Raw genomic sequence first — 18,080 nt, 5'->3', positions numbered from 1 at the left:
GTCATAAAATTCAACATGGCCGCACACTAGACGAACCAATAATCAGTCTTTGTCCGTGTTCAAATCAATACATGATTCCGGCACTTGTTTTTTAAAAAAAGCAGTAATCTATCCTGTGATATAAAGCATCAACCTACCATGCCATATGAGAGACTCGTTGGATCACTCAGGTCGCATGGTACTTTACCTCTGTTTCTCGGCAATATATTTCGGTTATAGCCAAGAGTTATCCTATGGTTACATGATCCCAAAATTCACCAACATGTTTTTGAGGCAGTTGACAAATACATGTAGATTAAGTCGGTAGAAGAAAAATCACATATTTACCTTTCGCAAGTCGCTCGTTTAATCAATCAAGTCTGCATCTCGGCCTACATATACTGTACGTGAAGCTGTCAGCAGTTCACAATAGTGACACGCAGGTGACTGTCCTTACCACCTTACTGTGCCGCTATCAGTACGCAACACCACCACTTAAGCGAGATACTTTCGTGGTTTCACTATATACGACTTGCATTATTCGAAAGGTGCGATGTGCGTATGACCGGAATTGTGCACTGCAGGGGTCAAAATAGTAACGGAAGCGTTGTTGACAGCGATAAGAACACGTGATGGAAGCATAAGACATGCCGGGGGCGATATTAAACAAGCCATTTGAGGCGACAGAGGTCACCGGCTTTGTAAAGCCTGGCTTTATTCGTTGAGAATGCGTTCTTTGTAAAACACTCAGCGTAGTCGACCTAGCTAGGTCACCCAGCCCGAGCTAGTCGACTACGGATTTAAGATTCTTTGTGAAACGGGGGCCTTTCGTGTAAAGTGAAGCAGCTGCAGGTGGGGATGCCTGAGTCTACAGGGGATACATAGCCCATTCTCCAGGACTGTTCATGTGAAACGAAGCATTGTGCCGCGACAGAAGACTGGACCCATTCAGTAGCGTTTCCGTCATTATTAAGATTTTTAGTTGAGATTTAGTTCGACGTTATTTTATGTTTTGGACTCCAAGAGAAACTGTGAACTCTGTGCGAACGTAACATGTACTTTTGAACTGAGTAACGTGAATGACTTTAAATGCGTACGAGATACTCAAATGTCTTTAACTTTGCTTACGTGCTATTGAAATTTTATAATCGATTTCTGCGTTTATTAAAGCTGTTTGTCTTTATTTGAAATCCACTCTTGTTGTTCGTGCTTGGGATATACTTTCCCTGGGGAAAATCAACTTCTCTCCGGACCCGCGATTAAATAAACGTGCCCACGGGACTCCCGAGGAGAGGGCTATATTGAACACTGATCATAAACAAGTGCAGATGAACTATTACATGCCGGGGGCGATATTAAACAAGCCATTTGAGGCGACAGAGGTCACCGGCTTTGTAAAGCCTGGCTTTATTCGTTGAGAATGCGCTCTTTGTGAAACACTCAGCGTAGTCGACCTAGCTAGGTCACCCAGCCCGAGCTAGTCGACTACGGATTTAAGATTCTTTGTGAAACGGGGGCCTTTCGTGTAAAGTGAAGCAGCTGCAGGTGGGGATGCCTGAGTCTACAGGGGATACATAGCCCATTCTCCAGGACTGTTCATGTGAAACGAAGCATTGTGCCGCGACAGAAGACTGGACCCATTCAGTAGCGTTTCCGTCATTATTAAGATTTTTAGTTGAGATTTAGTTCGACGTTATTTTATGTTTTGGACTCCAAGAGAAACTGTGAACTCTGTGCGAACGTAACATGTACTTTTGAACTGAGTAACGTGAATGACTTTAAATGCGTACGAGATACTCAAATGTCTTTCACTTTGCTTACGTGCTATTGAAATTTTATAATCGATTTCTGCGTTTATTAAAGCTGTTTGTCTTTATTTGAAATCCACTCTTGTTGTTCGTGCTTGGGATATACTTTCCCTGGGGAAAATCAACTTCTCTCCGGACCCGCGATTAAATTTACGTGCCCACGGGACTCCCGAGGAAGGGGCTCGCGTCACAGTATATTGAACACTGATCATAAACAAGTGCAGATGAACTATTATAGACAGTTTTACTCTGTCACCTCGTTACATCCATTTTAAGAACACGTACCTGAAAGACGATCCTATACACACCGTTTTTACCCCCCCCCCCTCCCTCCCCCGTTTATAGCGCCAAGTCATAAAATTCAACATGGCCGCACACTAGACGAACCAATAATCAGTCTTTGTCCGTGTTCAAATCAATACATGATTCCGGCACTTGTTTTTTAAAAAAAGCAGTAATCTATCCTGTGATATAAAGCATCAACCTACCATGCCATATGAGAGACTCGTTGGATCACTCAGGTCGCATGGTACTTTACCTCTGTTTCTCGGCAATATATTTCGGTTATAGCCAAGAGTTATCCTATGGTTACATGATCCCAAAATTCACCAACATGTTTTTGAGGCAGTTGACAAATACATGTAGATTAAGTCGGTAGAAGAAAAATCACATATTTACCTTTCGCAAGTCGCTCGTTTAATCAATCAAGTCTGCATCTCGGCCTACATATACTGTACGTGAAGCTGTCAGCAGTTCACAATAGTGACACGCAGGTGACTGTCCTTACCACCTTACTGTGCCGCTATCAGTACGCAACACCACCACTTAAGCGAGATACTTTCGTGGTTTCACTATATACGACTTGCATTATTCGAAAGGTGCGATGTGCGTATGACCGGAATTGTGCACTGCAGGGGTCAAAATAGTAACGGAAGCGTTGTTGACAGCGATAAGAACACGTGATGGAAGCATAAGACATGCCGGGGGCGATATTAAACAAGCCATTTGAGGCGACAGAGGTCACCGGCTTTGTAAAGCCTGGCTTTATTCGTTGAGAATGCGCTCTTTGTGAAACACTCAGCGTAGTCGACCTAGCTAGGTCACCCAGCCCGAGCTAGTCGACTACGGATTTAAGATTCTTTGTGAAACGGGGGCCTTTCGTGTAAAGTGAAGCAGCTGCAGGTGGGGATGCCTGAGTCTACAGGGGATACATAGCCCATTCTCCAGGACTGTTCACGTGAAACGAAGCATTGTGCCGCGACAGAAGACTGGACCCATTCAGTAGCGTTTCCGTCATTATTAAGATTTTTAGTTGAGATTTAGTTCGACGTTATTTTATGTTTTGGACTCCAAGAGAAACTGTGAACTCTGTGCGAACGTAACATGTACTTTTGAACTGAGTAACGTGAATGACTTTAAATGTGTACGAGATACTCAAATGTCTTTGACTTTGCTTACGTGCTATTGAAATTTTATAATCGATTTCTGCGTTTATTAAAGCTGTTTGTCTTTATTTGAAATCCACTCTTGTTGTTCGTGCTTGGGATATACTTTCCCTGGGGAAAATCAACTTCTCTCCGGACCCGCGATTAAATTAACGTGCCCACGGGACTCCCGAGGAGAGGGCTCGCGTCACAGTATATTGAACACTGATCATAAACAAGTGCAGATGAACTATTATAGACAGTTTTACTCTGTCACCTCGTTACATCCATTTTAAGAACACGTACCTGAAAGACGATCCTATACACACCGTTTTTACCCCCCCCCCCCCTCCCCCGTTTATAGCGCCAAGTCATAAAATTCAACATGGCCGCACACTAGACGAACCAATAATCAGTCTTTGTCCGTGTTCAAATCAATAAATGATTCCGGCACTTGTTTTTTTAAAAAAAGCAGTAATCTATCCTGTGATATAAAGCATCAACCTACCATGCCATATGAGAGACTCGTTGGATCACTCAGGTCGCATGGTACTTTACCTCTGTTTCTCGGCAATATATTTCGGTTATAGCCAAGAGTTATCCGATCAAGTCTGCATCTCGGCCTACATATACTGTACGTGAAGCTGTCAGCAGTTCACAATAGTGACACGCAGGTGACTGTCCTTACCACCTTACTGTGCCGCTATCAGTACGCAACACCACCACTTAAGCGAGATACTTTCGTGGTTTCACTATATACGACTTGCATTATTCGAAAGGTGCGATGTGCGTATGACCGGAATTGTGCACTGCAGGGGTCAAAATAGTAACGGAAGCGTTGTTGACAGCGATAAGAACACGTGATGGAAGCATAAGACATGCCGGGGGCGATATTAAACAAGCCATTTGAGGCGACAGAGGTCACCGGCTTTGTAAAGCCTGGCTTTATTCGTTGAGAATGCGAGACACTTGTGAACGTACTCTCTCACTGTGATCTGCCAAGCAGATACACACACACAAAGGCGAGACACCTTTGTAAGGACGAGACGTCCTCGCACATAAGGACACTTACAATCTGCGTAAAGCCCCCTTTACACTGGACGGCGTCCCTTCTGCGTCCAGCAGTTCGGCCCCATTTGAGAGTTAAAGAATTATAATACTTGCCGACAACTGTGCCGACAACTGGCCGATCATTGAGCATTCATTCTGATACCAAATCAATGCTCGTGCCTCCTTATTAAGACCACAGCGATGCCAAATTTCATGGTCGCAGAAAGGACGCAGAAAGGACGCCGTCCAGTGTAGAGGGGGTATAAGCAGACACACACTCACAAAGGCGAGACACCTTTGATGAGAACCGGATTCTCTCCACCCGGGGAAAACCACCTGCTGCTATACAGCATTGACCACCCCCTCACGCACACCCAACCCCTTTTTTCTTTTTTTTTCTTTCGGACTCTGCAGCTGATGAAGGTCACTTGTTGACCGAAAAGCGCTTTCTGCAACCAGTCCACCCCTCCCCCCTCCAGGCTGTACGACTCGTACAACCTTTCTCTGGTCACTTTCAAACAGAGGTGAGACGCCTTTTTCTACACCACGCTGAGGTGAGATGCCTCATGCAGTACGCTGTACACAGCTACGCACACACACTCCATCAGATATAACTTTAATCTGATATATCAAATCACTCCCTCACACAAACGTAACAAAGGAAAACAAAGGGAATTAGAGCATTAAATCTCAACCCCGAGCGTCCCACCAACAATCTCTATTCTCTAAATACACGTCCCCAGGGGCCCAGCCTTGGATCGTGTTATTTTGATCTGAGGTAGTTTAACTAAGGCATGAGCCGACCACCCCCAAACAGCTAAAATATCCAAAGTGGTATCTGGAACTCTATGTTTTGTCGTCTACTGACTTGGTCGGGGTAACATTTGCACAGCGTCAAGTTAACTTGTGTTGTGTCAGCGAATGTTCGAAAAAATAATGAATTACGTATTAAATAATGCACTGCCCAGGAGCCCCATATACGCGACAGCATGCTGGGCGATAGAAAGGCATTATATACTGTATCGTATGTCGGGCTAGTTGGTGGCAGTTTATTATTTGTCATGCATACAAAGGGAAATTGCATGTTTCCCACCTAAACCCCTAATTTTGAATAGAATTATTCTGTTCAATTCTATCAGGCCCGTAGCCAGCAATCTCAGAGGGGGGTTCGTTTTCTGAAAAAGTGGACCTTTTACCATAAAATCCTCAAGTATATAGATCAAATTTCACCCAGAGTGGACCTTTTTCCAGCAAAAAGGGTGGTTCTTTCGAACCCCCCTGGCTACGGGCCTGTCTATTCTATTCTATTCTATTCAATACACTGATATCACCGTTCATAGGCAGTATGTACATGTACATGTATTATTGAGCTAGAACATGATACAAAATGAACTCTCTCTCTCTCTCTCTCTCTCTCTCTCTCTCTGCAGAAAGCACGCTACATGTATGTATGTTGTACGTGTACCCAGTATATCCCCCGTTTACATCCACACTATAAAGATTCGGTTGATATGTTCAAGACTGATCCCAGTAGACTCTTAATTGGATCGACCTGATCGCGCGATCAAGCTTATCACGCACGGTTTTTATTTCGAGTGGTCATTATCGTCCCACACATTCCCATTACATCGCTAAAGCAAACATGTGAATACGATAAAAGAAGGCAGCTACTTCGATATCAGTACACAGGTAAACATGCATTGAACTTCGATTTTAAGGTAGTAAAATTGATCCCACTTCATATTCAGGCCTACCCAACTACCAGACTCGGCACCTAAGGATCCTGAATTAACCGGTATATCGGATCACGCTACCCGTTTTCAAGGTGTGTGTCAGATCGCATTTCGGAGTATCATACCCCAGAATAAATTTTGTAGCACGACTGCGGGCTCATGCACGCTCGGCTGAACAACCTGAAACTGTACTCTTACTTTAGAGTACTCTATTTTATTGTCTCTATGGGGGTATATGGGGACTTTACGACATTCGGTTTGAATGTTTTAACCACTTTTGATAGGGCTTTTTTGCATTGTATTAGATTAATGTGGCAGTCTTAGGTTCATCTAGGTGGCTTTCAAATTTATGCGCCCGGTTTTAAAATCATATAGTGATTTTACGACAATCGTTTACTATCCAATCAAAGTGACAGCCGAGCATGCCAGGGCTCATCATGTTGGTGTTCTGGCTGATACTCCGAAATGCGATCTGACACACACCTTGAAAACGGGTAGTGTGGTCCGATATACCGGTTAATTCAGGATCCTTAGGTGCCGAGTCTGGAAGTTGGGTAGGCCTGATATTCTTATGGAAGATTACAGACCCTTTAGTGAACAACTCGTGGTTATTTATCGACCAGTCGTTCAATTAGGCTTGACCTACAGCTCTCTTAAATTTAATTGTTTGTCTTAAAGGTTGGTCGATTAACCCGGTCAATTAACTCAACATTTGCTATTTAATCTAAAGGTGGCTCTATTGGTATGCTGTCAACAGACAACCTTGTAGTGAACTGAAACTTTCCCCTTCAGTTGTACGCAAAATCCCAGCTTTATAATCCCTTATAATGATATTTCTTTTAATTTTATCAGGTTTTTTATCCCAGAGAAAAGAAAAAAATCACTTCTTCATTTAACTCCCCATAATGTCAGTGCATGGAATTAGCTTGGATGTCACGGAGAGAACGATGTCGCTCACGCTAGCAACATACTGGTAGCAACGTAGTCGTAAATTAATGAAAACATCCCAAAAGTGCTGCAATTATTGGGTCACGACAAATGGCAGCACGTCGTTTATTGATCAGGTGTGTCAAGAATGGTAGTCCTCTATAGCTAGCAACCGTAGTCCGTTCCCCATTACTTTATACATAACATATACACCCCATATACCGGTACTAACCACGGTACTTCGACTATAACCCTAACCTGTAGTAATCATATGGGACCCCGGACTTCCATACCTAGGACTTTCATTCCTGTCACACCTGGGAAAGATCTGCTCTAAGTAAATGTTATCTGCATGTAGGTATACACGAACGTTTCATGATAAAAGGTCCACTTTTCAAAAAAAAAAGAACCCCTAACTTTTGAAATTGCTGGCCTGAATAAGTATTAAAAAAGAAGTAATTCGTTCACCCGTGTGCCCTACCGGGTATAAATTATACATGTACTTTTTGAAATTGTCATACCTTCATATTTACGTACCTATCAAAGCGAAGTATTCTTTTTTATCCTTGTGTACATGTACCGCCCATCTTAGCAAAATCCTTTATCTGCTGGTGCAAATTGTCCTACTATCAGCTGTAAAAATATTATCGTGGGCCACGTTGTTCCAAGTTAATTGTGTTATTCAAATAGAATGATAAGGTTTATCAACACCAGCCTTTCACCAAATTGAAATTCATAGGCAGCTTAATCTCTAAGTTAACTGTAAAAACCTTCCCTTACCACAAAGTGTTGTCACGGTCTTAGAATGAAATCACATTAAAGTCTTTATGGCTCGGTGTCGGTGCATGACCGTGCCTCGAGCTGCATTTTCTTCCGTTAAACAATATTACTTTTGTCTTTATATCACCAGCAAATTCCGTAAAGCAACAAGGGGAACATACATATCATACATACGTATCTTGATGAAGAAAAAATTTCCTCAATGCATTATCAAATTAACGGGCCCCGGGGAACGGTTGGGGTAGGGCGGCCTGTGCATGGAACCTTCGTGTCACGCCACGGTTCACTTTGGCATACCAAGCGAGGAACGCATATACATGTAGAATTTTTCACTTTCATACATTTAATGGACTTTCATTTGAACTGGAATAAAAACACAAATATTACAGCGGCCACTCTATACTTTTAAAAGATCTTTAATTTTGATGAGGCATTAGTTATTATTTTAGTTAGAGGTGTTAATTGCTGGCTATTATCTACCATAGGGTGTTTTCCCAGAGATTTAGGCTGTATTCCCAGAGCTTTTAGATCGATCTATCCCCGCGGGGAGTCTCACTAGATTACTGTCAGATAATCCGGCGTAAATGTCCGTCCCGCCTACTACAAGCTGTAAGGGGTCAATTAGCTTTCGTGTCCGCCCGGCTGACGGCTATTTAGCGTGAACCCCCAGGGAGTTAGGTCGATCTAAAGTAGATCGATCTAATCTCTGGAAATGGGGTCTTAGATCGATCTAAAGATTAAGTTTTAGATCGACCTAACTCCCTGGGGGTTCACGCTAAATTGCAGTCAGCCGAGCAGGCACCATAGTTAATTACCCCCCTTACAGCTTTTAGTAGGCGGGACAGACGCTTAAGCCGGCCAAGCTGACAGTAATCTAGTGAGACTCCCCACAGGGATAGATCGATTTAAAAATCTATGGAAATGGGGTGATAGGTTGATGTGGCTACATCCTTACAACATGTTCTGTTCTGTATATCATAAAACGTAATAAACCATACTTAATGCCTTCGACCAAGACTTCACGGGAACTTTTCTCGGACAATTATGAGTATGTACGTGAATAACATGATTGTATGATTTTTTAGGAGCAAAAATTCATAAATAAACAAATAAACACCTGATCCGGAGGAGTAGATAAACTTCACTTTCGGTTTTGTCACCCATTTGCAGCTCTAGTCACCACATTTGGATGAAAACTGGAAGCCTCTCCTCTCTTTCCCTCCTTCTTCCCCCTCCCTCCCTCCCCTAGAGTAAAAACGAGTTGATGCACTTGGTAACTGTAGTCCCAGACCTCAGTTCAGTGCCGGTACGGGTGGGACTTGGAATCAGGCATTGGATTAGGTTAAAGAATCATAAAGCTATTAAATGACCTTTTAATGGGGCCATAAAAAATTGAATGGTGGACAGACGCGGCGAAGTGTTTGTGTTCTCTCTATATAAACTAGCCCCCTTTTTTGACACGTAACATGGCGTGTGGCTGATATCAAACAAAAGGAATTGCTAAAAACACCGCCACACCTTTTAAGTATAGCATTAACTTACATGTATGAGAAAATTCCCCATACACTGTACGTACACAATCACAAGGGGGGTGTTAGACTCACGTCTAAAACGTATTGAGTACGCAGGCAAGCGTTGGTGCACGTTCGCATACCCGAGGGGATGTGAAATGTTTTGAGCATTTTAAAAACAATTGCATACGCTGCTGAATGAGTTCGTTTTAATACTCTAGACAGGGTGATTTCATAAGCTAATAATTGTGCGTATAATCGATGGCACATACAATATTCATACGGTCTTCTCTATGCTGGTATGACAGAACCTAAAGATTGATGCCATAGTTATTACCGAGTCAGCCAGCATGCTTCTGTTGACTTGAACCACTATTAAAATGCCAGCTTACTCTTGCACTTTTTCTCACATTTTCCATGGAGTGAAATATCTCAGTCGTTCAAATTTCAAATGCACGGGAACATTTACCTTTTGTGCACTGTTACTCTCCAACGCTCGGCATACTGAGGACAGCTACTGGTCTGTTACTAAATTGTCTCTTCTTATAATTTATAACAGGCTTTACTAGCGGCCCCTGTTAGATAAGGTTATATGGTCAGCATGCAGTCGTGTGTATTGAGCTCTTGAAGCGTAAGTGCTTTAGTAAATACTGAATGTTTGTAAAGATTATGTCATTATTCAAAACGTATCGATGCGGTACTTGTGCATTTGAGCAGGTACATCCTGATTACCTATATACATACAATAGGGTGACCGGTTCAACATTCACAACAATTTTGAAAATTTTTTTGAGCAAGGAAAGGCTCATGTTTTGTAATTCTCCGACTTGTTAAGGTCACCGGGACTAGAAGAGTGTCTGTCAGCGCAGTGCATTCTTTTAGGGAAAATGATCACCATTTTAATTTCAAGATGTGCGCGTTCTGTAAGCTGTCCCTCTATTTGTTAGCATTGATACGGTTCTTTTTGATAGGCTATATTTATTTTTTTAAAAAACGTATCACTATATTATCATCTACTAGCGACCCAGTAAAAAGGCAGTTTATTACCATAGATTGCGGCCATTGTGGTAGGAGTGCGACGCTGCTACCACAATCAATTTTACACACAATGCACTGCTCACCGCGCCATTAATATCATGGACAATAATTAATTAATAGACTTTAAAAAGTAATTATAATGTATGAGCTCCAAACATAATAAAACTGCCACAATACCGGGTCCCAAAGGGAATTCGGAGGCCCTACTTTGATGATAGGCAAAAGAATCAATCCCAAGCGCATCGTTTTACCGACAAGAATTTTGTGTGAAGACGCAGCATCGTCGTAGAATTTAACTATGTCGTTTTAGTTTGCTGAATTGTTTTATATATTGAAATATATACAAAAACCTGTACCTTCAGTTTGTAAACTTATTTACATCTAGATTTAGTAAAAGATTACTAAACGTTCCGTGTGCTGAAAGGTTTATTTCATGCTTGTTCTCTGGCTATGTCAGCTAAAAGCGCCCAGGTCGCCCAAGTCGCCATTAACCCGCTCCTGGCGACTGAGCGACTGCTACCTTTTACACCCTGTAAGGGTGCATTCCCAGAGATTTAGATCGACCTAACTCCCTGGGGGTTCACGCTAAATTGCAGTCAGCCGCGCGCGCACCATAGTTAATTACCCCTTTACAGCTTTTAGTAGGCGGGACAGACGCTTAAGCCGGCTAAGCTGACAGTAATCTAGTGAGACTCCCCACAGGGATAGATCGATCTAAAATCTATGGAAATGGGGTCTAAGAGACTCATTTGCCATTGTCGGCTTTATGACGTTATCAAAGGGGGCTAGTGGTGTACGTGTCCGGAATCAAAACATATAAAGCCTGCTTTGCCAGGCATATCTGTAAACGCACGTCATTCTTGAAGAACAGACATTGCACATTACGTTGAAGACCTTTACACAGCAGAGATTTAGATCGATCCAGAGATTTAGATTTAGATCGACCTAACTCCCTGGGGGTTCACGCTAAATTGCAGTCAGCCGAGCGCACACCATAGTTAATTACCCCCTTACAGCTTTTAGTAGGTGGAACAGACGCTTAAGCCGGCTAAGCTGACAGTAATCTAGTGAGACTCCCCACAGGGATAGATCGATCTAAAATCTATGGGAATGGGCTCTAGATCGACCTAACTCCCTGGGGATTCACGCTAAATTGCTATCAGCCGAGCGCGCACGGTAGTTAATTACCCCCTTACAGCTTTTAGTAGGCGGGACAGACATTTAAGCAGGCTAGCTGACAGTAATCTAGTGAGACTCCCACGGGGATAGATCGATCTAAAATCTGTGGGAATGGGGTCTAAAACTGTTGAGAAAAACTAACAGACAGTGAGTGCGTCAAAAACTATAAACTTAGAGAAAAATGGGTAAGAGTCATACTTCCGTACACGGTTTTTGCTATAGTTTAATGATTAATGGAAAATGATAAAATTCCCTGTAAAAATGTGGTAAAGTACATATGCACATTTTATGCCTTAAATGGAATATATTCGAACCGTTCCGTCACCGACCGGAAAATCTCCATTGTCTGGGCTTGGATAATGCCTAGCCTCACTCTAGATGACGTACTCTGCCGTAGACCACGATAAGACACGCCCCAACTGAGCGACTCACTTTATTCTTATTTTTATTTCAATAATTTTTTTTATGCAAGTGCTTGAATGTCTCATTTTCTTTTAATTAATATAAATGTGTGGTAATGTTACGTAAGGATGATTCAACGGTATATACATGTAATTGTGGTTGGTTATATTTGAGGTGGTTTTCCAGAGATGTCCTTGATCTTCGTATAAGCTCTTGAATGCGCTATAAAATCCGTTTTGCCGAGACGCAGAGAGGGAGAGACGCTGAGTGCAACCATGGCGCAGGTTTTTAATCTCATCTTTATTTTCTACGTAAGCATTAAGTTAGCTGAAGATGTGACTGCAATGACTATGACGGGAGAACCTGAAGGTAAACACAATGTAATGTACATAGTGTAAATGTGGTCATTTGTTTGTATACACATAGAAGGCCTTGGCCAAGTGGAGCTATCCACTGTCAAAATTCACATTTGACAGAAGTCAATAAAAGCAATTACCAGTACTTCACGCATTCTAACGAATCGGATGCTGCCCTCCCTACCATGCACGTTGCATGTAGCCATTCGTTACAGCTAATGTGCTTTATTGTAAAAATTCGCAAACTTCAAGAAAAGTTTATCTCAAGCGTGGATTATATTTGCCACAGACGTTTCAATTTCAATTTATTAAACCGTTAAGCCCTACGGCTCATCAGAATATAAAACAGTGACAATATAAAGTTATATCTAATCAACTACCATGACTACAACAACTACTACTGATACAAACAATAATAATAATACGAATACTTATAATAATAATAATTCATCACGTTGTACGATGAAATTGTTAACCATTTTCAGTGCGGGCAACGTTTAATTTACATCACGTGCGGTTGCCACGTCATTCAGCCGACATGTCATTGAGATTACGAAGGGAAAAAATCGACTTCTCTGTTTAAAAGTGATCGTATTGAGCCCTTTCAGTCTCAGTGCAGTTGCTGTACGCCTTCTGTGCGGCTTCATTCAAGAAATGAACGTTTTTCGGTGCAGATCATTACGATTTTAGCACACATGTGGTCACAACGAGGAAGCGCAAAACTTCAAATCGTGACAGCAAAAGATCCTATTGTTATGCCTCCTAAAACCACCAAAGCTGAAAGGAAAAGATATCTACAACAGGTTCAAACATTATCACGATTACCGCAAGTCCACCGAACAATCCCCGCACGGAAACTGTGCAAGGTAACCTACGATAATATTGTGCCCTACTGATTAACGGTTTTCAAAATTTGTCAAAAAGTTTGCCGTAGCTTAAAATGAAAACGAGACATAATGATAGTGCATAGATAATCAATACGATTTTTTTTCATGATTTTCTTGATCTTCATTGCATGTTTGAGTGGAATGATCTGGCAAACATTGTGTGTGTCTTAAGCAGAATTTTAACAAAAAAAAAACTATGAATAATAAACATCATTAAAACTATAAACAAAGACAAGCTGCCCAAAGGATCTGTGCTTTGTTATTTATTTATTAAGTTTTTATTATTATTTTGCAGACGTCAGCGGATGTAATTCAAATCCTTGCCAGAACGGAGGTTTATGTCAGGAAACAGATGAAAACTACATGTGTATCTGTCCTCCAAAACAACAAGGGGAATATTGTGAAAAGCGTAAGTACACAATTGCCGTCTCCATGGAGAGAGCTAGGTTTCACCTGGTGCCGTTTTGGTATGAGTCAGGTCAAAAACGAAATCTGTGGGGAGTTAATGTACAATAAAATTTCCATGATAATGTTTATATGCATGCTTATTGGAAACCTCCGTTATATTTTTCTTAATTCATGTGACAGACGGATATTTTGTTTTTACATTCCATTTGTTTTGCAGATGTCCTGCTCAATTGTGATTATGTCACATGCCCAAACGGAGGCACCTGTGTGGAGACAGCGGAGTCATTCAAATGTGTCTGTCCGCCGGGTTATACTGGGCCATATTGTGACATGCGTAAGTATCGAAATACTCTCTGCAGCGGGATTCGCTTTTTCTTTGCCTTTTTAGCCATGTATTGACGTGTAAACGAGCTGTGGCAAGAGTGCATTGTCAGTAATATTATTCAGCAACACATTCTTGAAGTGCAATCAGTGAAAAGAGTTTATCAACACACGCTTGTTAATTACCCCCCTAGCTTCTTGAGGAGGCGTACCACCCAGACAATTAAGGTCGTTCCTATATTGTGCAGTTCCTATATTGTGAATTGGTGAAATTAAACTTGCACACTAGTTTGGAGGAACGTCTCTTGTCGGACACTAATATGTTATGAACCTTTTCATACATCCTGTTAATAACACTAACAGTATGCTTATACGTTTCAAACCATGTTCCATCTATACCTGTGATGACTTCCCTTTATGTAGCACGTGCTTTAAGACTAGATAAATACCTCTTCCGTAATGTTGCTACCTTAAGGCCCGGTCACACTGCACTTGCGACCTTTTTGCAACCTTTTTGCAACCACAAAATCTGGCGGTCGCTTGCGATCACTTTGCAAGCTAATTAAGAAGCTATGGCCAATTTTGATCGGCAAGCAGTCGCAAACCGGTTGCAACAAGGTTGCAGTATGGTATCTGCAACCTCTTGTAGACATCTTCAAGTTATAGGTTACAAGTCGCACACTGTTTGACGAGCGATAAACAACCTGTCTGCAACCACTTGGTGACCGAAAACCGGTTGCAGGACTGCAGCAATCGCTTGCCAACTGGCAGCAGCAAGATCACCCAGAATATACATGAATATACTTGTGACAGTAGCTGCTTTCCCATATATTCCCCTCTCAAAATACAAAAATGCTCTAGTAAAACGACTCCTTTTCAAAAAGAGGGGACTGCTATAATAATTGGCTTTGCTTACCTAAGAAGGAAAAAGAGTAAAAAAAAAACTCGAAAATAAAAACATAAACTTGCATACGTTTAAATCTTTATTAATCTCATTATACTCTTTAATATTTTCTTGGTCAAATACTTGGTCTCTTTGAGGTCGCATGGCCTGTGCAGTTACGGTCACACTGAACAAAAAACCTCTTTGCGACTTGCATCTGTCACCGGTTGCAAAAAGGTCGGCAACCGGTTGCAACAACTCGCCAAGTGGTTTCCAAAAGAACTCTGGTTTAATAACCGGTCGCACCGGTTTACGGTGCAGCACCGATAACCTCCTGGCGACCGACAAACCTACTTGTGGTATCCAACCGGTTGCTAACAGGTCGCCGACTACTTTGCAACTGATTTGCAACCGAATGTGTGGTTTTCCCTTTGTCTTTTTAACCCTAGGCGTTTGCCACTTACAATACAACGTAATTAAATCGTGACAAGTCATGCGCATCGTGTACTTTTTGTAGTGAGGGTACCAAGCACTGGGAAGATGTTAAATTGTTTGTGTTGAAACTATTTTTATTAAAGTCTATTGGACACATTTTACGATTTGTTCAATTATTTGTGGATAATTTTGATTGTTTAAATTACGATATTAAATAGCAGTTATACCTTGCTGATTAAATTGCTTTTATTTTCCGTTTTTTCTGCATTCGTGTATTTGTTTCATTGTTTACTCTGATAATATGGCTTTGCAAATTTTAAATAACATACAGCGATATATAATTGAGGTTTTCGGCATTTTACGTTTGATTTTCGCAAAATGATAAAATAAATAAAAGTAGCGTCAAAAAATCGTACATTGCTTTTAGGATCACTTTTTTTTGGGGGGGGGGGGTTCGTACAAGTGTGAAATACCTGGTATATGAAAGCCTTGGCAATTGATATTAAATATTGCCAACAAATGCAATTTATGTTTTTTTTTTCTAAAATATTAGAATTTATGACCTTGATATTTAGAAGGCTTACATAACAAATTATGAAAAAAGTCTTTGCCCAAATAGACCACCATCCTACGCCTATTCTATTGCAGTCGCTTGCAACCTTCCTGCGACATATTTCCGAACGCCTGCGATCGGTAAAAAACCTGTAAGCGACCAAGAGACTAAAGACCGTCAATCGACCATGCAGTTACCACTGCAACCTTCTAGCGATCTGCTGCCGACTATTTGCGACTGGTGGTAAAAAACTTGTAAGCGACCAGTCGACTAAATACTGTCAATCGACCGTGCAGTTGCAAATGGTATTATACTGGTTATAGCAACCTACTGACAATCAAGAAAAGACCGATAGGCAACCTTTAGGATACCGATAATTTTCATTTTTAGTCGCACTGGTTGTCGGTGCACAAAAAATGGCCTTCATGTGTCAACGATCGCAGGCGACCTGTTAACAACCTTATGCGACCACTTTAAAACCTATGGCAACCTCCTTGCGACTGAGGTTGCAAAGAGGTTGCCAAAAGGTTGCAAGCGCAGTGTGACCCAGGCTTTACACACTTGAATCTCTGACATAATTCATACCTTTCAAAATACATGCTTTTGCGGCATCATTGGCATTAATGTGGTCTTCCGTAGCGAACTGTGCCTTAAACTAATCAAACCATTTTCCTATTGAAAATATACTGATGCTTGAAATTTGATTCCAGCTCATACTCCATGAGACCTGTCAAAAGGAATGCCACGGCGCTTGAGAGCCCCGGTAGCGGCCAGATGCGACCAGACTGACCGTTGCACAACTGACCGTTACTGTGACTACGCACTGAGCGTCTTATGTGGGGCGTTTAACTCTTTCACAGATGATGAATGGGAAATTACTGAAATCCAGATCAGGCGCTTTTACTGATTGTTTTATGACTTGAATCAGCCGTGGTCACCTCCATGTTTGCTTAATAATTAAGAGGTTATTAAAAGTTTCCTAAAAACGATTTGATTATTTGCTTTCAAAAATGATTTGCTTTCAAAAACAGGATAAAAATCGATGAAGAATGATTTGAAAAAATATCCACATTAAATTTCAAGTATGTTTTTCATTATTCAAAGAAATGTCGATACGTAGGCCTAACATGTGCATTTAGGAGTGGTATAACCTACTAACATGCATACATACAACATTATCACAATTTTTTTATTTGCTTGTGTTCGTGTTTTGTAATACGCCGACTTGTTAAAACAATAATAACTCTTCCTTTGAGATTCAAAATTCTGCAAGAAATACATTGTAAACAACGCATGGAAATATATTATATTGCATTTTACCACTACAACGGCTGTTATTGTAGTAAAATTAAAATCTGTGCTTGTCAATCGGGCTTTAGATGCCTTTCTTCCCGGTCGTCAAGGCATCCGTTGCCAATGACGTTGGGGTGTCAAGCGGATTCTCGCGTTCATTCGAGACCAAAGCAACAAAGGGCAGCATAAGAAAGCAGACGCGTGATGCAATCCTCAGACGTAAGTTGCAAGTTTTTGTACAGTGCGTTGGATAACGAAAAGTCCATAACAGCACACATTTTAGATATTAATGCATTTTGAGCAATAAGACCAATATATCTTTTTTTTTTTAATTTTATATTATTGTTATAAAGTGTTGTTGCTGTCTGCTTTTCCCGCGGTTTTAAGTAGGTCACCGGAAAATCTCGCTCGATATCGAGTTACTTTGCAATGCAATGCCAGAGAGGGCTCCGTCTGTTTAAATCTCTTAAGAGATATTAACAAAAAAAACATACTTTTAGGAAAAAACCTGGACTAACTTTGAATGCAGGAATGGAGTCGTTGACCAAAGGTAAGTACGGGAAAATTGCCGTTAACTCCAGGAAAATCCAATTTTTTGCCATTTGAAACGAAGAGTTATTATGACTTTAAAGTCCACGGGACTGGAAGCTCGACTGTTAACGCACATGTTAACGCATTCTTTTTGGAAAAATTGATCATAATTATCACTGAGTGATGTGCACTGCACGCTACCCCTCTTTTGTAAGCTTAAGTTAAGTACTTTGGTAGGCTTTATTTATAAAAAACGCTCATTTCATCTAATCGAGGTCATCATCTCCTAATCTTGTAAGGGTAATGTGAGGATGCGCCCATTGCGGTAGGATTTCGGCGCTGCAAACACAATTACAGACTTGACATTTAATATGGAATATTTCAGTTTCGAAGGTATACCTAGGTAAAAATGCGTTCTTTTTTCAAAAAACTCCGATCTCATATAAGATTTGTGAATGGAGAACTGTGTAGTCAGGTGTGTCGCTACCAATTAACTGACTTTCATGTCTGTTGCGCTGCTACATTATGTAATATGCAGTGATTTAATTGGGTACTGTTCCTTTGGGCTGGTCAAAGCTTGGC

General features: G+C 41.2%; 2 protein-coding genes across 3 annotated transcripts in view; one reads left to right on the top strand and one right to left on the bottom strand.

The window, feature by feature from the left end:
• LOC106172929 (alpha-1,6-mannosylglycoprotein 6-beta-N-acetylglucosaminyltransferase A) overlaps window positions 1-18,080 on the bottom strand; it is a 379,609-nt gene that overhangs the window by 32,807 nt on the left and 328,722 nt on the right. Inside the window, exon 1 of one of the 2 annotated variants that reach the window (XM_086997895.1) lies at window positions 3,770-4,122. The exons of the other annotated variant lie outside the window; for it this stretch is intronic. The gene's annotated coding sequence lies outside the window, so the exon portion shown is untranslated. Of the gene's footprint in view, window positions 1-3,769; window positions 4,123-18,080 lie in introns of those variants that run through there. 2 annotated transcript variants of the gene reach the window in all.
• LOC106157928 (uncharacterized) lies at window positions 12,028-16,968 on the top strand. Its single transcript, XM_086996448.1, has 4 exons — window positions 12,028-12,200; window positions 13,370-13,483; window positions 13,700-13,816; window positions 16,385-16,968. The coding sequence occupies exons 1-4, from the start codon at window positions 12,107-12,109 to the stop codon at window positions 16,396-16,398; spliced, it is 339 nt and encodes a 112-aa protein (XP_086852574.1). The 5' UTR covers window positions 12,028-12,106; the 3' UTR covers window positions 16,399-16,968.

This window comes from Lingula anatina, chromosome 10 (assembly GCF_051362555.1).
Source record: "Lingula anatina isolate TDL-2025a chromosome 10, LinAna3.0, whole genome shotgun sequence".
NCBI lineage: Eukaryota > Metazoa > Brachiopoda > Lingulata > Lingulida > Lingulidae > Lingula > Lingula anatina.
This window is presented reverse-complemented; position numbering and strand designations above follow the sequence as displayed.

What these genes read in the sequence shown, in the direction of transcription:
- LOC106157928 (XM_086996448.1), top strand. Translation starts at nt 12,107, where the DNA reads ATGGCGCAGGTTTTTAATCTCATCTTTATTTTCTACGTAAGCATTAAG. An exon ending in TATGACGGGAGAACCTGAAG is followed by an intron (nt 12,201 to 13,369) that starts GTAAACACAATG and finishes ATTATTTTGCAG; the next exon opens with ACGTCAGCGGATGTAATTCA. An exon ending in AGGGGAATATTGTGAAAAGC is followed by an intron (nt 13,484 to 13,699) that starts GTAAGTACACAA and finishes TTTGTTTTGCAG; the next exon opens with ATGTCCTGCTCAATTGTGAT.